The 23,401-nt window shown below is 44.4% G+C and overlaps 1 protein-coding gene across 2 annotated transcripts in view; it reads right to left on the bottom strand.

The window, feature by feature from the left end:
• Positions 1-23,401, bottom strand: part of wdr33 (WD repeat domain 33) — a 24,614-nt gene continuing 1,213 nt past the window's right edge. For both annotated transcript variants that reach the window (XM_020625231.1, XM_020625232.1), the window contains exons 2-21: positions 20,358-20,576; positions 20,175-20,243; positions 19,420-19,524; positions 19,080-19,175; positions 18,462-18,613; positions 11,503-11,600; positions 10,939-11,065; positions 10,148-10,302; positions 8,857-8,935; positions 8,587-8,697; positions 8,080-8,174; positions 7,916-8,002; positions 6,776-6,915; positions 4,856-5,011; positions 3,775-4,503; positions 3,581-3,638; positions 2,702-3,023; positions 2,120-2,280; positions 1,546-1,725; positions 1-513 (exon numbers count right to left, since the gene is read on the bottom strand). In XM_020625231.1, the coding sequence (XP_020480887.1) occupies positions 356-513; positions 1,546-1,725; positions 2,120-2,280; positions 2,702-3,023; positions 3,581-3,638; positions 3,775-4,503; positions 4,856-5,011; positions 6,776-6,915; positions 7,916-8,002; positions 8,080-8,174; positions 8,587-8,697; positions 8,857-8,935; positions 10,148-10,302; positions 10,939-11,065; positions 11,503-11,600; positions 18,462-18,613; positions 19,080-19,175; positions 19,420-19,524; positions 20,175-20,243; positions 20,358-20,561 (3,282 nt within the window). In that variant the 5' untranslated portion in view covers positions 20,562-20,576 and the 3' untranslated portion in view covers positions 1-355. The remainder of the gene's footprint in view (positions 514-1,545; positions 1,726-2,119; positions 2,281-2,701; positions 3,024-3,580; positions 3,639-3,774; positions 4,504-4,855; positions 5,012-6,775; positions 6,916-7,915; positions 8,003-8,079; positions 8,175-8,586; positions 8,698-8,856; positions 8,936-10,147; positions 10,303-10,938; positions 11,066-11,502; positions 11,601-18,461; positions 18,614-19,079; positions 19,176-19,419; positions 19,525-20,174; positions 20,244-20,357; positions 20,577-23,401) is intronic.

Genomic DNA, 23,401 nt, shown 5'->3' on the forward strand with positions numbered 1-23,401 from the left:
TGGAGTTAGAAGCGTGTATCTTTATTGTCCACCTCGGTGGAGTCGTGAAAACACAAACATAGAAATCTTTTACAAAAACAGACGTGATGTGAAATAAAAGACAGCGTGATGATTCTCGGTAAAAGGTTCCTGTGCTTCAGATGCACTTCACCATTCAGACTCTACCTGTCCCCTCAGGTGTCCCAGTCAGTACAGGCCAATCAGCAGATCTGAATGTGTCACATGACCAAAAGTTTGTCAGAAGACCTTTCAGGATCTGGTTTATCAGGTCCTGGACTTGGTCACAGCTCTGCACATGGACCAGCAGGGAGACAACCAGAGCAGGAAAAATTTATGGCGGTTTGGTTCTTCAGAACTACCGCCCCCGGCCTATCCCCCTTGGTGCTCCTCTGGGTCCTGGTCCTCCTCTCCAGGGCCCTAATCCAGGTCCAGGTCCTCCTCCAGGACCCCAGCCACCTCGTCCACCTCGACCAGAGGGACCGTAGCCCCCGTCCTCCCTCTGAGGGGGGCGACCTGCACACAGAGACATAGATGGTCTCAGATGTTTGTGTTCAGAGGCTTTTACAAATCAGGAGCCCCACTGTCAGGGACCTGGTCCGAGGTCTGCTTCGTTCGCATCGTTACCCCAAACTACATGTTTCTGTGCACAACTTCCTATTTATGCACCTGCCAAAATAAGAGTGTCACAAAAGCTGAGTGTCAGGGCAGAGTCCTGCACCAGAACCGACCAAATCTAATCTGAATTTGAGAGCAGGACTCAGTGTCAGGGTTTGGATTTATCTTCCAAACCATCGACATAGGTGTTAAGATCAATCATAGCCATGTTTATAATATGGAAATCAACATTGTTCAGTATAGAGTACTAAAATGTGTTTTTACATTGACAAATGAAATGTGTATCTATTATTAACAGGGGATTCTAAATATATGTTATATATGAAAACACAAATATGGATATTACTAAATTAAATGTATTTATAATGTGAACTGTCTGAGGTGTGTTTCACTCATTTTCATATTTTTAAATTATTCTGTTGAAGTCTTGATTTGTTTACATACAAATTCTCAATATACTAAATAGATCAGGTGATGGTATTAAATATTATATATACACACAGTGTCACAGTTACATGCTTATGATACATAGATTATTATGTGTAAGATTATAAAGTATATGTGTTTCCAAATGTTGAAATGTAAAACAGTCACATGATTTGAGGAAAATATGTCAAAAATAAGACAAATTACTAGTCAACACTAAATATAATGTAGTTAATAAATGTCAAATGTACAACTTGCATAATATTTTTTATAAATGTTTTTTCTTACAATCTTATGAACATGTAGTTCAATAAACTTTAATAAAATAGAAAAAAGTGATTTTAATTTGTATAAAATATAAGTTTATAATATCTAAACTTTAGACTCAGTCTAATGTTCAATACATGATTCCTGATGATTTAAATATTTCCTGTGTAACAGTAAAAACAATTTGCTGCCGAGTTTCGATGACATTTTATTAAAAACTCGTCCTGACTGTTTCACCTCCATCGGTTCCGGGAGACTCGCGCTCTCGGGGGTCTCCAGTTCCCGGGCCATCCTGCCACGGTCGCTTCCGGGGCGGGAGAGATGCCATGTCCATCCCTTGCAGGGACGATGAGCGCTCGCGACCGGCTGGAGATGACCCATCATGCATCTGCTGTCCGTCCCGATATCCTTCATGACCTGCAGACAGGAAGACCAGAACAGAACTGCCACAATAAGAGTCTGAAAAATCCAGTGCTGTGGTTTGTGGTGGGAGAATTTAATCTGTCTCCTCCTGACATCTGAAATGAAATGATCAGTAACGATGTTTTCCAGGAAGGTGAAAGGAATCAGACACATTGTTTATTATTTCTTTCTCTCAGTAAGGTCTCACCTGACAGAAGCAGCAGCCAGACTCCAACTACAACTGTTTATTTGTACAGACCTTCCTTTAATTTTCACCTGTGTTCTAGTCAAGCTTGGATAATCTGATCTTAAATACAAACTAAAGTAAAAGTGACTCAGAGGTTAAACTGGTTTGTTTTACTGCTTAAATAAAGACTGGTGCAGACTCAAGTGTGTCAGCACCCCTCACCTCCTCCTCTGGGCGGACCCCCTCCTCGAGGCGGCCTCCCTCGCCCTCCTCCTTCCCAGCCTCGGCCTATCTCCTCCGGGCTGTCGAAGCCCTCCTCCTGACCACCATACTCGTCAATGTAACCTCGACCTCCGGGCCGGCCAGGGCCTCCTCCTCTGAACCTGAAACCAGAGTCCAGTTCAGGCCTGGTTAAACCTCAGAGTCTAGGCCTCTTACCCCAGTGCACTGTGTGTCAAACTACTGATTCCTCTCCATTGGCCACTGAGCTGCAAATGAAGCTTTACAGTAACATTTTGAATGCAGTATTTCTACTTGGAGTATCTTTACACACTTGTTACAGTCTGTGGTGCACTGGTAAATGAGAAGCAGCTGTGCCTTTATTTGTGCAGTTGTCTGCAGATACAAGTGAAGCCTGTGGATTCATTCCCCCAGTTTCAGACTGATAACAAAGGGCATTGAAACAGCTACATCAGCACTATTCTGCCTGTCCACGCCTCCGAGACCCTTAACAAACCCAGACCCAGGTCACCAGGTTCAGCACCCAGCCTCTACTAGTCCTCGTCACAAGTTTCAGCATCTCACCTGTCGTCTCTGCGTCCTCTGAACTCTCCTCCACTGAACCTCTCCTCAGGGCCCCAGTTTCCCCCGTTCCCTCCTGCTCCTCTGTGTCCTCCACCCCTGTGTCTCCCCCCTCCTCCTCCTCCCTGATATCCTGGTCCAGGTCCTGGTCTCCAGCCCTCCTCTCCTCTGCCGTGGAAGTCCTGTCCTCCATCAAAGTCCTGTGGTCCATGTCGACCCTGCTGGTTGTCCCCCCAGTAAGGCCCAGAAGCCTGGTCAGGTCCTCCAGGACCCTGCCGGTCAGGAGGTCCCATGTGGTGGTTGGGTGGGGGCCCCCGAGGGTCTCCTTAGATAGAAAGAAATAGTTTAGTACTGAAAGTTCAAGCATCCGGACAGATCCAAGATCTTTATTTGTTCTTTAAATCAGAAACTTCAGACAGTAATTCAGAACAAACTGTCTTACAGCAATTGCCTCATTTAGCACGTTACTGTACTATAACTTGTGTTCTGCCACTGCTGGCACAGACACACAAAGGTTCAAAACTAAAGGGACCAGACAGTTTCCCATGTTCACTAGAAACCTGAATTAGAACTCTGACCTGGTGATGCCACTAAAATAAGTCTCCAAAGCTATTACAATTCATCCTGAGCGGAACATGAAAGTCTGAACCACATTTCATCGCAGTCCAAAGCACAAATGTGAACCTCAGGGTGGCACTATTAGAAAAGTCAGAGGATCAGCTGGATCCACTGTCATTTTTGTTTTAACCATGATAAGAAACACAGGGGAAACAGGAGAGGACTAAAACACATCTCTGACATACACCACATGAGCCTGGATCAGCAGAGGCTGATTTAACCTCTGCTTATAAATAAGACTCAGCTACAAATTCATTTTCTTACCTTTGTTGCTGGGCCCCTGCTGCCCCATGCCATGCATCATAGACCCTGAGCTCTGGCCCTGCAGAGACCAAACCATAGTTAGGAGTCATTCATGCAGTGCTTTAAAAACCAGACCTGGAGACATTGATGTCAAAGAGTCAGACATCCCTCAAATATTTTACAGATGAGTTCTCTGTCTTTGCTCACAGACTCACCTGGTGCTGCATATACGGAGGCCCCTGCATGTTTCCATGGGGTCCTTGCATGTTTCCATGGGGTCCCTGCATGTTACCTGGGGGGCCCTGCATATTTCCATGGGGTCCCTGCATGTTACCTGGGGGCTCCTGCATATTTCCTGGAGGCCCATGCATCCCTCCTGGGGGCCCCTGCATGTTGCCCATCCCATAGTTATTTGGCATATTGCCATGTGTCCTGGGTGGGGGTCCCATCATACCACCCTGCATAGGACCCTGGGGGCCCATCATGTTCCCTTGAGATGGAGGCCCCTGAGGATCCCTTGGACCAATTCCTCGAGGAGGGGGGCCCATCATCCCTCCAGGGGGACCCTGCATCCCTCTGGGTCCCATACCATGAGGCCCTTGGGGGCCCATGTTTCTTGGCGGGCCAGGATGTCTCTGCATACCTTGAGGTCCTTGCATGTCTGGTGGTCCCATCATGCCCTGAGGGGGCCCTTGGTGAGGCTGGGGTCCTGTGGGCGGTCCCATTTGTCCTTGGGGCATGAAAGGAGGTTGCATGCCTCCAGGGCCCATGGGGGGGCCCATATTGTTGGGCATTTGCTGAGGAGGCATGTTTGGAGGAAAGCCCTGCTGGCCAGGAGGCATGGGGCCACCAGGGCCAGGGAAGGGGGGCATGGGGCCCTGACCCTGTGGGGGGCCCATGTTGCCGTCTGTGTTGATCTGGTTCATTCGGTCCATCTTCATTTGCTGCACAAGAACCAAAAAAACCAATGTGTTTAGATGAGAGTTTCCCGTTGGTGGAGGCTGGATCTACATTTTAACTGAAGGTTGCAGGGGGGGGGGGGGTATTCTAATTATCAACTGCTGTCTGCAGGCCAAACTGCCCCTCTGGAGACATTAAAAGTTTTACTCCACATTTTCAATTTGAAGTTTGGACAGTGCAGAGGAGCACTTCAGGCAAGACAGAGACATTAAAAGTTACCAAGAGTAAAATACAAAAGACCAAAAATGTAAAATCATAAATAATTTACAAACTTGACAACTGAGAATATGTGTCGAACTTAACTAGTGAGCCCGAGTGGCCACAGCAGCCTCTCACCTCCAAGAGCATGGGGTTGGTGTACTGCAGAGCCGCCATCTCCTGCTCGATCTCCGCCTGAGTTTTCTTCTTCAATTCCACCTTCTGCTCCACCTTCCTGTCTTTGGACAGATCTGCGGAGGGCGGCATCATGGGAACTTTATTCTCTGCCCAAGCCTGCAGAGGTGAAGGAGTCCACAGTCAACAACACAGCTTGTACTGTTTCTGCAGCACTGATTCGTTACAACTAGCAGAGCTGAGGATGTGTAGGACATCGATTATGTTCACCAGCAGCTTTGTGGTTTGGTAACATTTGGGTGTACATCAGGGCTCAGGGACAGTGTTAATTCTGGCACCTCAATTTGATTTTGCTTTTGTCTTAGTCTTTTGACAAAATGCATATTAGTTTTAGTCAAATTTTAGTCAAAAACTAAATTCACCTCAGTCTAGTTTGTCATTTTTAAACTGTATCTTTAATATTTACTGTGGCTACATCTTCTTTGTTCCAGTTGTGTACGGTTACCATGGTTACACGTGTTGTTCCCATCTATTGTGAAGTTTGTGGCAAACAGTGTTTCATTCCCACAGTGTCGCTCTGCTCTGCAGAAGTCCTCACACTTTGACTAAAATCCTCTTCACTGGGTTCAGAGGCGACGATAAATCATCAGATAACTTTAAAACAGTGACTCTCTGCATTTAGAGATGACTTATGGGCGACTGTCCACATTAATCCTGGAACTGACACGCAGCAACACAACAGATCTCCGACTGGGAAGGAGCATTATCATTACATCTCCATCGACAGTGGTTCATGGTACACTATCCTGCCACTCCATGTGCCGCGATGCTGCGTTTTCCTAGCACGTCCCAGCGGTTTGTGTGCGCAATTGCCTGGACTGTAGATGAATAACTTGATATCTGTCCAGGATGAATATCTTCACCCTGGACAGAGTGTACAGACATTGGGAACAACCAGAATCACACGTGAGGCTTTAGTTGTGCTTTTAACAAGATGCAGCCACACATCTTAACTGAGATTGGCTTCTAATTTTAGGTTACCTGATCTGACTTTACTGTTATATTAAACCTTTTAACAGACTGACTTCAGCAGACCTCCCTTCCTCGGGGCCACCAATCTGACCATGGCTGTGCTCTCCCTGAACTTGTTAAATGGTGTGACGACAATTGCCTTGATTTAAATGTGACTGAAACAAAGGAACTTATTATAGATTTCAGGAAGGGCGGTATCAAACCGACAACTAGTACCATACATGGTGAAGATGTACAAATTTTACAAACTTATCAATACCTGGGTACAGTGTTCGACTCTGAGCTTAGATCTGAACACTGATAGTACTGTCAAGAAAGGTCATCAGTGAAAACATCTACTGAGGAAGCTGAACTCTTCTGGACTCTACAAGGTGATTTTATGTCATTTTATTATTATTATTTTTACTGTACTTTCATTCATTATAACCCTTTCATTTGTGTGTTGGTACAATAAGTTGTCTGTGAAGGAAAAAAAAAGCCCACCTGTGTAATACAGTTAAAAATGAATATGATTCATGAACCTGTTTCTTCCAGGAAGCTTTAACGCTGGAGACAGAAGGCTACTGAATGTAAGACAGCAGAGAAACACATGCAGCGGCTAATTCAACTCCTGAACCAAAGAGATTATGGCCGGAGAAGGAAACGGTTTCACTACAGTTTGTGACTCCACAGATGTGGCGGGTCGTTGTTACTTCAGGTACATTCGTCTGTCTTTCACATTATTGTTTATTTCTTTTATTCATTGATGAAAAACTATAAACCATTTCATCATAGTTCTTGTTATCAAATGTTGCTTTTTATTTAGTTTCATTTTCATCCTGAAAAATAGGTCATCAATGAATATTTTTGGTCACAGTTTTTGTTAACACTGCTTGGCGAGGATGGTTTTACCTGTTGGAACTGTGCTGGGATCGGTTTGGCATACGGCACTTTCTTCTGAGGGACCTTCTTGGCGTCTTTACCCATGACCTCATCCATGCCCCAGTCCAGACCAGGGATGGACATCTCCACATCAGGAGCCGCCTCTTTACCTAGAGACAACAGGCACACCTGAGTCATACCTGGCACTCTGTAGGTTTACATTTGTGGTGATAATCAAACAAATGATGCAGGAAGGTTTCAGTCAACAGGTTCAAGTGTGTTTGCATTGGGAGATGTTATAAAGTGTCATCTGCATAAAACAGACACTGCAGTTCTGAGCTCATGAATAATTAATTATGAAGAGTAAATATCAGGGGACTAATACTGATCCTTGAGAGACACCCGGGTCAGCAAAATAATTTGAACCCAGAAAGCAAAATCATTTTTTGTAAAATTCTAAATTCTTAAAATAATTTTGCCCCCAAATATCAACCTTATTCTAATGAAACAGTTTTTCTCAAAATATTGTTTATGTTTGAAATTTAGATTTTCTTCAGTAAATGGCTCTAAACTCTACGGAAACTTATAAACATAGGATTAAAGACACTAAAACCTTTAAAGGATCTGTTACCAACACAAAATATAATCTAAATAAATATCATATCAAAATCACCAGAAACAGTCAAATAAAGCTAATAAACTGTTAAAGACAAGCCAGCGTCCGTGTACTGCTCATCTGCCTTTAGTCTGAACTAAGTTAAAATGTAAACTCACAAAAACAAACATGAGAACCACAGAAACACAAATCAGCAAAAACCTGCAAAGAATCCAAGTGTAAAAACTTAAATGTTGTCTGCCAACTATGCTTATTTGCTTTTTACATGGTCTTGTCTCCAAATATGAAAATGTGACTATAGAGGGCCCTGATATAAAATCTCCAGGACGTATAACTTCCCAGGACCATGAATTTGGTGTCTGTCTGTCGGTGTCCTCCTCAATTTGCTCCTGATGGTTCTCCCTACTGTTTTGACTGGGCTGGGTGAAACCAACCAGAAAACTCTACAAACCTGTGAAAAACTATGGAAAATCTTTCCAGTTTCTCCCACTGAAGTCTGGAAATCTGCAGACTGCCCCTGTGTGAGTTCCAGAACTTTCCAGGATGAGACTTACTGCTCTGCTCTTGCTCCATGGCGGCCTTCAGCTGCTCGGGGATCCCCATACCAGGGATGGCGGCCATGCTGTTCGGTTCCACGTCATCTGAAACACAGTCGCAATGATCAGCTGCGAATAAACAAAGTCACAGGCAACTGCGTGTTTTTGTTTTTGTGGCTCACCGTACTCCACGCCGTCCTCCGACAACCCCGGCAGCAGGTTCAGGTTGTACCGGTCTCTCATCTTATCACCGGGTCGATTCCTCGTCCAGAATTTACTGAGAAATTAAACCAGGGCCGAAGATTTTAAATAAAGTGTCAACCATCAAGAGTCTGACTCGTTTGTTTCTGCGGCGCATGAGGCGTTGGGGAACGCTCGGTCCATGTGATGTGTTTTCAGTGTTTTGTTCAATGTGTTACACACAGCTGCGACACTGACATCTTCTCCTGTACGGTGATAAAACCTAATGTTCGTGCTGAACTGTCCATGTATACACAATGTAAATGTATCGAGTGTATACTGTATTTATGATGGCGTGTGTCCGTATAAAATTCAGTTATTTGTAAATATATGTATCTGGTCCATGTTTGTTGTATAAATGCCTAGTGTTTCAGTATTTTGTGTATATTATATACATATACTGTGTATATGCGTTACACAACTGCTGTATATATATGTTGTGTTTGTACCTGGTGTGGTCGTTGGAGCCCGAGCACAGGATGTGTCCCAGCGGGTGCCAGGCCAGACTCCAGATCATCCCCTCATGAGCCATCTCCATCCCTCCAACCTCCTTCTCCACCCTGACACAAACCACAGTAAGAGAAACATGTGACCCAGGTAAACAAGTAAGAAACTAGTGGACTCAGAGAAAGTCCTACAGATAGCAGCGTGGTGACGGTTTGTCTCTGAGCATAGCAACATCAGGTCTTAGTGACTGTGCTCGGGTTTGGCGTTATTACCCGGTGTGCCAGAAGAGCAGCGAGCCATCAGAACCTCCACTGGCGAACAGGCCTTCGTGAACGGGATGCCACGCCACCGCTGGGGACAGAACCAGTAAGAAACAAGACAGAAACAGAGCAGCAGTTTAGATCCACAAGACAGCACCAGCATCACCATCATTTGTCTGGTCTATCTCACATGTCCTAGGACGATGTTCCACCATGTTGCAGCGTCGGTTTAGTTTTAAGTCTCATTTAACAGAATTGACGAAAAACGAGAGCAGCAGTAAACAGACACTACATGTCTACAGCAAACCTCCACCTCCACAGCAGCTGATTTCTAAGTCAGCAGCAAACCTCCACAGCAGCTGATTTCTAAGTCAGAAATCCAGGCTTGTTAACCCTTTCATTAGCTGGTTATGTGTCTGAACTAGCACCGCAGCAGAATATCCTCCAGCTGGATGCTGTTCCTGTATGAACGTCCAGTACTGCTCAGGCTATGGTGCACACAATGTGTGAGAAAATGAAGCTTCATTGTCATGTTTCTGCATTTCAGACAGAGATGCAAAGAAAGCTCTGCGTTCTCTGCTCCAGACACTTGGAACAGTTTGCAGAGGGACATTACATTAACCAGCTTGGGATCAGTAACCGAACCGATACTGTCAACTGCACTGTCTGTGTGGTTTACTGCAGATTCTATACGCTGTTGTCAGGTTTAGTATCGTGTGTGTTTTATTGTGTGGAATTTGTGGTGCCTCCATCTCACCAGGGCTCCCCTGAAAAAGAGGCTGTTAACCTCAGTGGGGCTTCACCCTGGTTAACAACAACATGTAAAGACGTTTGGTTGAAAATGTAAAAATCTGCCTCACTGACAGATAAAACCAGTGTTCTCCTGACATTTTTCGTCTTCAGGTTGGAAATTAGAAGCCAAACAATACAATTGTCAAAATGTCTAAGTTCTGACCATGAAAAGACAATTCCATTTTTTTTTAGTAGAAATCAGGATTTAAGTGAATGAAATGCAGTGATAATTTCATGTCTCGGCCACTTTTAGACACACATTCGAGTCCAAAATGTTGTGTGATTATGTTTATGTAAAAAAAAAAAATTCTCTCAAGTATCAAAGTGAAGTAAAAGATGCCAAATGACAGAAACATCTTCTCAAAGCAACTCCAGCTAAATTTTATATCAGCAAACTTATGGCCAGTTTGTTCTCCAGGACCTTTCAAGGACTGTTGACATGCATTCAGTGCCTCCAGGTGAATCCAGATCTCTGAGCCACCTGTGGACAGGTAGCTCTGCTCAGACTCACCTGTGGCCTCCTTCTTGTGTCCTCTGAACACCTGCAGCTCCTCCTTCAGGTTTCTGATGTCAAACAGTTTGCACAGGTGGTCACGTGAAGCTGTCAGCAGCCAGTTACCATTCAGGTTCCACTTCACCTCCATCACTGTGTTCTTGTGAGCGTGACTGAGGAGACAGAGAGGGTCGGACTGGGTTTATTGTTTTAACCTTAATTTCACACATGCAGTAACAAAAAAGAAACAATAACAACCGTGTGCGGAGTCACAGGGACCAACAGGATGGCTACAACAAAAAAGAAACAATAACATCTGTGTGTGGAGTCACAGGGACCAACAGGATGGCTAAAACTTGTATAAATAATTTACATCAGAAAGGAAGACACTGGTCTCTGCCTTGGTAACACTACACCAGCTCTTCACGCTGCACAGGGCAACGTGCTGGAGCTGTGTGTTGGAAACAGACAGCCTCCCATGTTTCCTGAGGAGGAACCCCCCCGCAGTGCAGCAGTGTGGCTCACTGGGGGGGATTAATAGCTGGTGGACAACAGTGGAGGTTTATGGCACAGAGTGATAAGCTGGGCCAGGGTCTGGACTCACACACATTACAGTGAGGACACCACGTTCACTGGTGGTGCTGGTCTCTGGATGGGGTTGGTGGGGAATAACAAACACAGACAAACTCGGCTCGGCTGTGTCCTTTAAGGACACAGTGATTTGTTCACACTGCGTGGAGTTAGTTAGCAGTGTAGTTGGCCGGTTTCTGGTGCATCTCTGAGTGGCTTTAGTTTCCTGATGGACTCACAGTGTAGCCAGACTCTGTCCGGTCTTTGGGTCCCAGAACTTGATTGGCTGCTGGCTGTCCTTACTGCCAGAGACCACCAGGCCTTTAGTGGGATGCCAGTCGACACACTTCACATCAGCGCCATGACCTGTGCACACATTCACATAACCAGTAACATATATGACAGTGATTCCCATTATCTTCTACTGGCTCTTCCTTCTTATTTCCTGTCACATGGCTGTATGTCTCAGCACAGTTGTTTCTATTATTACTAACTGAATCTCTTTAGGTTTTTCATTGTTTGTTGGACAAAACAATGCATTATTATTCCATAAACAGAATTCATGGAGAAACAACTGTCATATACCTGGACACTGACCATGTTTGTAACAAAGATACAGGATGTGTGTTTGTGCTGCAAACTCTACATTGTTGGTGATTACTCAGCTCCTGGCTAAGTTAACGTCACACAGCCAAACCTTATGTCTGTCCTTTGCACAGCTTGCTCTACTCTTCTATTTTTTCTTCCATTACATTTCAAAAGTCTGGAAACAAAGTCGTCAGTGTGAGAAACAAGATGTGTACCTCGGAGGATCCTCTCCTCGTGGCAGCGCAGGAAGTCCCAGATCCGGACCGTGCCATCATCGGAGCAGGTGGCAAACTTGTTGTCTGTTGGAGAGAAACTGGACAAGACGAGAAGCGAGTCAGCAGGCGGAACTGGAGTCTCATGTGGTCTGAACCAAGTCCCAACTCTGACGAGGAGCCGACACAAGACTCAACAGCGGCATTCCCAGCAGGAAATATCACGGCACCTCACAGGCAGCAGACGACGCAACGTGTTCCAACAGTGTAACAGGGAAGGAGTCGAGAGCAGCAGGCAGAACGGCACAGGTTCTGACCACTTTTGATCTTTCTCAGTGAAAGACTCCGCTTTGCAGAACAGAGTTTTCTTGACACAAATGAAACCAACACTGAACAACTTTGACTGGAGTGTTAGGCCCAACCCCATTTCCTGTTTTCCCCCTACCCCTCGTTTTGGAGTTAACCCTCAAAACAGAGTTACAGTGGGTGAACTCTCCCCTGTGAACTGGGATGACCCTTCAAGACCTCTTTGCATCATCGACAGTTAATGCTGATGTTTAAGTAAACAGATGGGATGAGTTGTTAACACAAACCTTGAATCTCACAGTGCCCGTCTTCAGCCGTGGTGATTCCGTTTGCCCGGTCTTTAAGCATCACTCTGTGACTTTCAACAGCAAACAATAGAATGGAAGGATGGGAATGTTTTTGACACCAGGCGGTGGATTTGTCTGAGGAGTGTAGTGCCAATTACAGCTAACTGTTGCTGTAGTTAGTCTCGTACCACTCTGTCTGTAGTCTGCCTCTGGCAACTGTCCGTGTGAAGGGCTGTGCAGCCCGACCACTCAGCCCTACCCCTCCATCCAAAAGAGGGTCGGGAGGCTCCCGCTACACATGAACGTGCAAAACGCAGGGGTATGGCTGAGTGACAGGGGCAAGGGGGAGAAATGGGTCAGGCCTTAGACTCTCTGATCAGATGTACACCTACACAGTGAAACTGTCAAACAAACAAGTAACTCAATAAAAAATAAAAGAGAGGAACCACCTGCACACCACTGGAACACAGTTCATGTTCATGTGTTCCAGTGACCAGGTCATAACTAATTCATCCTTAGAGTCATTTTTCAAGTTTTAAAAGCGACAATGTGATGAAGCCTCTGGTCAGTTTAAACAAACAGCACATCATCTCTGGCTTTGGGGAATATTTCAGCTTTCTGACAGTAAACAAGCTAGTGGGACAAATAACCAATAGTGAAGCTGTTACCCTACGAAAAATAAGTACTTCATCAGTATTACTTCTACTATGAAAGTGTTAGGAGCGTAGTGGCGCTACCAGGAGACGGCGGACCTCTGCACTGTTCATGTCATAACTGAGGTAACTAGACACAGGCCTGTGAACCGGGTCAAGATGCAGCTAAATCCTCGCTCTCTCATTTCCTCACTATCGATTGGCTGCATCATGTCAGAACCTAGTGATGCCTCCAGTTTGCCAGAGTCCAAGGCGACATCTTCAAATGTACCGCTTGTCCCCCTAAACAAACTTAAACCCAGAGATTCAGCTGAACATCACAGAACCCAGGCGAACAGACCTTGACCTTTATCTGCCTGTCACTGCCACTGACAACAGCTGCTTATTCTTCAGTCGACGGACAGAAGCTCAAAAACAACCACGTCTAGTTCAAGGTGCTGTGTGCGTGTGCTGAGTGAAAAACAGCCATGTTTTATACAAGGCTGCTCCTTGGAGTCGGTCCATGTTCACCGTTTAAACACGTCGGTGTCGACCCAGGACTCCGGGACCCAGCAGGAGTTTCCCCCTGTTTGGGTTCTAATTGAACCAGGTTTTCCACGGGCTGAGAGTCCGGCACTATGAAGTAATCCAGACTCCAGCAGTAGGACCAAACACCTGACCATCATGAGGGTCTGCACAGGCGTGTTACCTGCTGTCAGAGTCCAGCTCGGAGCTCCTGTACCGGTGCACACGTCTCAGGACCTGCTGCTAACACACCACCTGTTCTCAGTGAGGCCGCTCGACACAAAGCCAGTTCACAGCTCCAGCACCAAACACATAGCTCAACAACTAGTCCACCAAGAAATCTACCACTAGTTTTAAACCAAAAACCACGTTGTAAAGCAAAACACGCGATGGGTCCGGGTTGTTTGAGCTGGTTTATGACGGTACAAATAACAGAGCTGCTGCTCCGTTTAACAGTTAGTTAATGGACCTAAATGATAAAAATGCTTAAATCATTATTCATGGACTCAGCTTCTCACATGTGCAGATTTCCTGCTTTTTAATTTATAACAAAGATAAGACAACTGTTCATAGATGCTAAATTAACTGCAAACTGTTTCTGATAATCAACTGTGATTTGATGTGTTTGGTTCACATCACAACAAACTGAACAAACAATGTTTCAGACAAATGCAGACGCCACTTTGAGGTACAAAGAACATTTACACTTGTTTGTAACACTGAATTATTATGTTTTTCAGGTTCTGATCGGAGCCAAACCATAATCAGTCGATTAATCGGTTGGTGTGTGACATGTCAAAATGTCTCCAAGGCAATGTCTTTGTCTCATGTTTTGCCTTTGATTTTGTCGTTTGCTTGAAAAATGACAAAAACAATTATCAAACTAGCTGCAGACTCTTTTACTGCTGATCAGTTAATCAATTGATCCATTAGTTATCTGAGCTCTGTTTCTGAGAATAAGAACATATTTATTATCTAAAATGTCCAAGTTAAAACAGGAAGACAGGCGGCACCGTGCTCGCACATTGTCCTTACATTAAACACATGTATGTACAACACTGGGTTGCAGCTTCTTATTTACTCACTATTGTTGTACTTGAATAGATTTAATTTGTTTAATGAGTAGATTTATATTTTTTGTCCCCTTTTGCTCGATCTAATTCTGCCTGTCTGTTCCTGTGCTGCTGTAACACATTTAGACTTGTGGATCAATAAAGTCTTCCATTTTACATTTAAATTAACTTTGACCCGACTGACTTTAAGGTTCAGATGCTGTGTTGCAACTCTACGACCTCAGTGAGGATCAATAACATGTGACTGAGTCCTGATCAACTGCTGTTAAAGTGTAAATGTCTCCACCTGCTGGACCCAGACTGTGACAACATAAACACACAGTGGAACACAACATGTACATTCACACGCTCCGTCAGTTCAGTTCGACCACACTTAAACACTTATGGCTTCAGATGCCTGCAGCAAATATTAACATTATGTTGAAATTGGCTTACGTGTTCAGGAACTTCAGAAGTGCATAAAAGTGGCACTGGGCTAAAACGAGTTGTGTTCAGAAGCTGCTCATGTGCTCAGTATAAACAGCCTGTAATACCTTTACTGACTGTTTAATGTCAAAGGCCACGACAGCTTTAGTACAAGTACGAAGGACAAAGTATGTAGATGCCCTGAAGCGATATTTTAATGTTCCAGGTTCAGTTTGTGTCCACAAAGCAGCTTCATAAAGAAACTTTTGGCCATGTGCGTAGAGGACAGAACAAGAGAAGCTGTTGGACAAAAAAGGTGAAGTATGTTTACTCAAGTATTATTCTGAGGAACTTGCTTTTATTTTCTTGTTTTTATAATTGTACTACAGTTCTGAGGGAATCCTGTAATTGTTACTGCACTACATTTATATTCTGAAGCTGAAAATGTGAATTAATCAACAACTACTGTGATAAACAAATGTTTATCATTTTCAGACATTTCCAGCTTCTCACAAGAGACTCAGGTGGTTTGTCATATGTTGCAGCAAAGTGTTTTTTGGTTTTCTGACTGTTGGTCAAAGCAAAGAGACATCTGAAGACCTCACTGGGAAACTACATCGGGCATTTTCACTATTCACTGACATTTTATTGACAAAATGATTAATAATGAACCTACTGATAAAGAAAACAATTAGTTGCATATGAGGTGTAATGCAGTCCTTTTATAGTGTTATCACTCTTACTGTAGTAAATGATGTGAAACTTGGTCTGCCACCGGTTCCACTACAACACCCAAGGCTGGTACTGACAGTATCAGTTTAGCGGAGTAAAGCTCTCTGTGTTTAGTAGCTGCAGAAAAGGTCGACCACAGAAAGGTTTATGATGAAGACCAGGGGACGTGGCTGAAAATGATGGAAAAGCCAGTAAGTGAATAACAAACTGAGACAAAGTCTAAATGCAAAGTGATTGTGATACCGCTGGGCAGTAATGGCCGGTTCCACTCATCCTGAGAGGTGGCGTTCAGTCCAAGAGAATCAAACTATCGACATGACCACATCACATGACAGAAGCCCTGCAGCTGCTGGCCGTCGGCTCAGACCGACCAGGAGGCGCTCAGATTAAACAGTGAACCGTCCTCGTCAGGAGCTGGTTTCACAAAGACAAACTGAGACTGCGGCCCAGATTGAACTTCGACTTCAAACGTCTACATGTATCGGTGGAACAGAGCTGCTGACTGGCTGAAGCTGGGCTCATCTGCTATGAATTCTGGGTAAACTAAGATTTTCCAAACTAAAAAGTACTGCTGAGCCAACAACTGGACTGGAACACTCAACAGAAAATGAATTACCAGTTACAGGACGCTTTACTGAAATGAGTCAGTAGGGTCTGTAATAGCACCACAACAGACAATCAACACTCTTCACCCCCCTCACCTGAACAACAAGCTATGGGCCATGGTTCACCTGTCCGTCAGCAGAGGTCACTGACCGTTACCATGGAAACACGGGTGTTAGTTATGAGTTGGAGTAGGTTGTCTATACTGTTGTGACACGTTTGCTGTGCTGTCTGACAGTGAAATCCCGGAGGACAGGCTCTGACAGAACAGTTTCTATGGTGATAGTGAACTGATCCTCACACTCAGTTTGGTTTAACAAACCTCAAAGCTGCAATAACATCGAGACATCTCACATCACTTCCTGTCAATCAGAAAATGACTTAAAGGGCCAGTTCACCCAGTTACAAAGCAAAACTCCACCTGTCGGAATCGCACAGGCCTGCTGTTCACGGCTTTAAACACGGGGTCAGCCGACCGTCCTACTGACTCTGCCGATAGATAGGTCGATCAGTAGAGCAGAAACAGGAGCTATAACCTGAACCTTTCAGCTCAATATTTATTGTACTGACACAATCAACCTTCATTGAGCAAAATCTGACTGATCCGAACTAAATGTCTCCAATTAAAGTTTCTATAAAGCATCGTGTTATTGATCCAACATCTATACCAATCACCCCTAAATCAGGGGAGACCCGGACATTTCCCATCATGCCCTGCAGTCTTGCAGCTGGTGTTGCCTGTTAATGTGAGGTCAAATCAATCAGACAGAAGCAAAGTGGCTGCACCGTGATCGGTTCTGATCAGAGCTGGATCATCTCCAACCAGCCTGATGTCTGACGCAGAACCCGAATCCTTTTCTGTGGATCTAAGTAGTTTTACTTTTTTTAAAAAGTGAACACACATTTTAGTTTTACTCAGTAATAAATATTTGATTTGTGTAATAAACAAGCTAGTATTTGAAAGTCCTCTTCTATTGACATTATCAACAGGATGGCTAACGTTGCTGGAGCAGAGGGCAGACAGCCTGACACTGAGGTACCACACTAACCCATGGACCCTGTGCTGAGATGAAGGCTGGTAGGGCTCAGATTCATTAACCTGTCCTGCACCAGTATCACTCACTAACATCACTCTGCAGCTGTTTTGTTGACTTCGAAACATTTGCACTGCCATGTCTGTTGACAACAGTGTCTCTGAGTTATCCCACGTTTGCGTACCTGATCGGTCTGTTTCCTGGCTGTCTCTACAGACGTCAGCCAGGAAAGAGAGAGTAAACATGAGGGATCGCAAGGGAACAATCCAGTAATGATGGGGAGACACATGACTGGCTGAAACCTACAGACTGGACAGACACTACACAACTGTTGCCACCAACCTGTGCAGATTTAGTGTTTGACAGCACCCACCGTACGACTGCACAAACACAGTGGACAACACGCTTGACTACTGTGCGGTAACACCTGGCTGAGAGTAGGTAAGTGACGCCCTCAGCCATTGATATCAATCATACTTAAAAGGCCTCCGAGGACTGCACCTGGAGAGGTGTCACACAAACTCATTTGCTGACGGTAGACCCCGACTGACCCAGACTCGGTCCAAGTGGGTCTGATCAGTCATCACGTCCAAATCTGGTTCACCAACAGCTGAACAGTCGTCTGGTGTGTCCCCACCTGTAGGGTCTTTTTGGCTGCAGAGCCTAACTGATGCAGGTAAGCAAAATGAAAAAACATCAATTAAAAATAAAAAAACAGAACTGGATCTCAGACCTGTCCCTACATCTAGTCTGTGAAACAGGCTGCAGGTGTGGAGTGTGCAGGGAGGCTCAGGTGACTGATGCTATCCAGGTGCATTATGGGAAGTGTAGGCTTCAGTGTTTTTGGACTACACATGAGGATATTTCCCACTTTAACAAAAACAGGATGGATGTTTACTCTCAGGGCCATGGTGTTTAAGGTGCACATGTGGAAGTGAAACCTTTATTTACAACATCTGCAGCTGCCTGTTGGCTGAGCTTCAGACCAGCCGCAGCGTGACTGTGTGCTTCTTTATTCATTTTATTGATCCCTGCTAAGACTTTATTGTTCAGAATGAAAGCCCCTCCTCTCCACCCACACCACTGGGCCTACCCCAACCAGTTAGAATAAATGGTTTTTGACTTTATTCAGCACAATCAACAGATAAACAGCTCATCAGCCACATCAGGTAGAATATCAACAACAGATCACTGCAGTGTTGCAACAGCACACACTTACATCTGTCATTAATCAACCACAACAACAACAACATGTGGCGAAAGGTGAGGCAGTGCCCCCACGTGGCTGTACGGGGGCACTGCAGTGCTGACACTGAGCAGCACAGACTCGGCTTAACTACAGAAAATGGTAGATTGGGTATAAACCTGGCTTCTCTAATGGCCTCCTTGTGAGCCTGGAACATCTTGACGTTGTTCATGTTGGACTGCCAGTACTTCACGTAGCCGCCGTGGTCCGCCGTCAGCATCCACATGTCGTTGTGAGACCAGGTCATTGCTCGGACCGGACTGTCGTGGGCCTGCAGGGGTGATCAGGAGGGAGAGCTTTTACTTCTGTGTCTAAACATCAGGCTTCGTGTGCCACACAGCATTTGATTTAACAAGTGGAACAGGACACATAACACTGAACACAAAAGGACAAGGTGACGTAACTCAGACGTCACAGAAATGAACTGAGGCTAAAACCAGTGACAATCTTTATTACCAAAGTATCTGTCATTTACTGTCTCACATCAGGTAACACATCAAAAACAGTGAACCATGTGCATCACAGCTTCCTGGGCCAACACAAAACAAACAACCTGGTCCTCACATCTGGGACACTGGAATCACTGAACACATCCTGATGGTGTCATGCAGCTACGTATATAACGCAGAGCTGGAGAAGTGGTTTGTAAATTATGTTGGAGCTACAGACTGCTGAAGGCAGCAGACGGAGGGTGGAGCACAGTGCACCAAGTGACACATGCACACACGGATGTTTACCTGTAAAATGGTCTCAAAGTTGAAGGTGAGTCCGTTCCAAAGAGTGAACTCTCCACTGGAGGCTCCGGTGACCAGGCGGCGGCCTTCAGGAGTCCACTGCAGAGGAAACACAGGACCATTACTGAGTCTGTCCACATGAGGTTTGTTTAACAATGTGAAACGTCTCAGACGCTGCAGACCTCAAACACTGGCCTTTGAAAATATATTTAAAGAATCCTTATTTAAATACAAGTATTGGTAGTAGCATCAGTCAGGTGAATTCAAACAGCAGATTACAAATACAGTCCACAAAACTGGAAGTCGACAGGCAAAACAGACAAGAAGCAACGCGGCTGCTCACCCTTATGACAAACACAGGACACTTGACTTTGTTGGTGGAGGTTCGGACAAACTTGGTGGTGACGGCGTTCATCGGGTTGCTCAACATGCCCACAGGAGGGACCAGCTGCAGCACACAGGGTTTGTATTAACACACACTCGTCTCACAGCACAAACACAAAGGGTCTGGGCCAGCAGAGCAAGTAAAGCCATTATTTCTTATTGGTAATTAATCAGACATTTATTATCAGTCGACTGATTCATCTCTTTGCTGATAAAACATCAGAACAGAGAGCTCTACAGAAAATATCAAAATGCTTCAGTTTTCTACATTTATAATCATATGTGAACAAGCACAAATAAATAAATACTGTTGGAACAGTGACCGTTTGGTATTTGTCCCTTAACACTGCGCAAACCTAACAAAATATGAAAATGGCTGCACATCGTTCAGCCGACCGATTAAAGGACTAACTGTTCTAGATCATTTACTGGTGGCTCAGATCCAGATTATCTCGCCCTTCACATCGGTCTCGGGGACACTCTGTAAATGTTTCAGGCTCGGTTCAGTCTGAGTCTGTGCAACTGTCCTGCCTCTTTACAAGTATAACAGTGACTAGCTCTACATTACAACACTTAACTGGGCCAGCGCTCACTCTTACTGAAACTGCTGTCAACAAGAAAACTGCTGTGTAGGATTCAGGAATGAGACTCCTGGTGGCAGTGGCAGGGATGTAGCATGGGAAACCACAAACCAGTGCCTGTGTGTGGACTCACGTCATTATAAAATCCTGCGTCGGGCTGGATGGCTCTGAAGTCTCGATGGTCTCGCTGCCACAGACGGTTCTGCAGAGGAAACAAACTGAGTGGCTGCTCTGTGACACACTGAGAACACAGTCTCAACAGACACAGGCTATGTTGATAAAGAAATAAATATTAAAGTTTCAACATGTGTACTACCTGCAGGTATCTGATGACAGAGGGGTTGTAGTCGATGGTCTTACGGTTCACTGCCTTCCTCATTCGTTTCCCATCGAAGGTGAGCTGCTGCATGGCCTGCTGCTGAGCAAAGTCTGGCCTCTTGTAGAACACCTGTCGAGGGGCCTGGTGCTGGAACCGCGGCATGTGGAAGAAGCGCTGCGGCGAGCTGATTTCCGTCGCCATGGTGATCAGCTATACCTGCAGGGTGACACCAGGTGGTTAGAAGGAAAGGTTCTTCAGGACTTTAATGGATCTGAATCCAACATAAAGTCTGAATCAAGTCAAATCAAGAGTCAAGAATCTTTATTGTCATTATGCATAGCACAATGAAATTTCTTCTAGCAGCTCTCAGCTTAAAAGGCACATTATTTACATAAATAACAAAAGAATTGTACAGTCAATATACAGGTCAACATGAATGGCTGTCTAAGTTCAGCTCTCAACATGAGCATCTTAATACAGTTATAAACAGCTCAATACTGGCTATTGTTTGACACTGACTGTTGTGACACAGAAACCGCTGGAACATTCCCACTTCACAAAGTAACTGATCCAAATAACCAAGCTCCTGATTCACAACTCAGAGCTTAAGGAGTTCCACATATTACAAGAACAGAGAGAGAAGTGATGCATCTTCACTCACAGACAATCTTTGGCAGAGCAGCACATTAACCACCAGACTCAAGTGTCACATAATTAGCATTAACTATGTACAGCGGGCGACGTCCGCTACCGCTGACGTCAGACACTTAAACCTGGAGAAAGCAACAGAAGCTGCTAACAATAGCTGTTGTTTTCTAAAATGCCCTTTGTTAATTTAAAAAACTACCAGGAAGAGATTCATCAGCACCTGAGCTTAATTACAAGTCTGTGTATTTTCATAAACTGGATCTAAACCAGATCCACTGTGAGATCTAAACAGTTTCTTTCTGAATGTCTGGAGCACAGACAGGATTCTCAGTGGCAAAAATAAATAAAGCCATAATCTACTTCCAAACAAACACAAATCTGGAAAATGAACATGTGCTAAAGGCTCAAAGAAAAGCTGCAACATTTAGTTGAACATATTTTGCTGCAAGACATTTTGATTACTGGCTAATTCTATGTTTATTGTTATATGGATAATTGTATTTAACCATGTCCTGGTCTCTTGGCATCTCTTGAGCACCCAGCCCAGCCACAACAGTTTTCAAACAGCAGAGGAACTAGCAGACCTGCTGGTTTACACAGGTCAATGGTGCACAGTATAAACCAGTGCTGGTGCACCTGAACAGCAGACTCATCAAACCCAAATAAATGACAGAAGATACACAAGGTCGTCCACCAATTACAATGAACCTGACCCACATCAGCAAGTCTCCACTCGAGACTTCTGCTCGTGACACCATACGCTGATTTTCAGCAGTACTTTCTTCTTCCCTAAAGAACACAACAGGTTGCCTCTTATACAAAGCTTCGAGGGCACCCCAAGAGTACAACAAAAGAGTAAAGACAAAATCCAGTGAAAATGCAGAAAGAAGCTGAATTCTCACAACAATGTGAAGCAGAGTCAGAAGAGTTCAGAACGTTTGTCTACAGTGTTCCCATCACAACAGACTCAGAGATCAGGATCATTTTCCAAAACATCAGGGTGACAGAGATAAACTCTGGCTCAGATCAAACCAACAGATTTCTATACTTCCTGTTGATGTTTAGCTCTTGACTAGCTCAAGCTGGACTCATTTGCTATGAATTCTGGGTAAATGAAGCCTTTTATCAAGCTAAAAAGATGGCAAACTGAACAGGAACATCAAAGTGCTCAGCTCCTTCACTCAGCAGAAAACTTGTTTCCTGGAAGAGTTTCACAGTAACAAGACATTTTACTGGGAGAACCAGTGAGGACTGTAACAGTGCAACAAAAAGCTCTCCACCTCCTCCCCGCTTTCTCCACAGCTTTCTCAACAAAACTGATTGTTTGCCCTTTGTCAGCAGGCATCTCGAGTTTTTACCACAGGTGTTAGCTATAAGTTAGCCTGGGTGGTAGCTGTAAAGTCGGTGCTTATTTTTGTGACATAGTATTAAACTCATCTCAAAGCAACATTTAGACTGGACTAACATTTCATGACATGACACTCATCTGCTTTTAGTTGGATGCAAACATGTTTCAGTTAGTGTGTGTAAAAACAGAAGACAGCAACAGTACTGCAGACAGATACCACTACTGCTGTGTGCTCATTTCATACAAATCTACTGAGGAGAGCTGTTCCATCCCGGGACCAGAAAACAAGTCCCAACTTGGAAATCAGGTTATTATGTTCTCGTCTCTGAAAACACCTGCACAACAGAGGCAGGTGGTGATCAAAGAGTCACGGTTTGTCCCAAACAGCAAAAACACAAAGTATTGATGAGCTCGTTGTTCAGATGTAACATGACAGTACTTGAGAGGCACAAACTGCAGCTGAGCCTGTTTAGACATCAGATCATTGATCAGTAACACAGAGCTGACTGGTTGGAGTTAGGCTCACATTACATTAAGAGGATGCATGAATCGGCTGGGAAACACATTTGTACACACCACCAATGCTGTTATTTTGAACGTACTTAAATGTCTGCAGTCACAGAAATTTTAAATCACTGATGTGTCCTGAAGTTACCGCAACACAAAACAAGATTAAAATACAACCTGCTGAGTCTGTTGCTACAGTCATCTAGTCCTTTACAGACACAATCCATCATCACACCATCAAAAGTAATATGAAACTTTATACATCATTACAAACCTGTGACATTTGAACAAGGTTCACTGAAAAAAAATTATTTACCTATAATCCTGGACTTTCAGGGGACTATTTCAGTTTATGTACTCAGAGTTTCCAAACACAGAGATAATCCCAACATCAACAGAAAATAACACAGGGCCTGCTGTAGCTGTCAGTGTGATCCAAACCCCTGGGTTCTATACATTCAATTGTTAAAAAACCTGTACATGAACTGTGCAAGACACTCAAGTGAATTTCGACAGCAAGTCAATGGCAGAAACAGTT

This window comes from Monopterus albus, unplaced genomic scaffold (assembly GCF_001952655.1).
Source record: "Monopterus albus unplaced genomic scaffold, M_albus_1.0 scaffold350.1, whole genome shotgun sequence".
NCBI classification, from domain to species: Eukaryota; Metazoa; Chordata; class Actinopteri; order Synbranchiformes; family Synbranchidae; genus Monopterus; species Monopterus albus.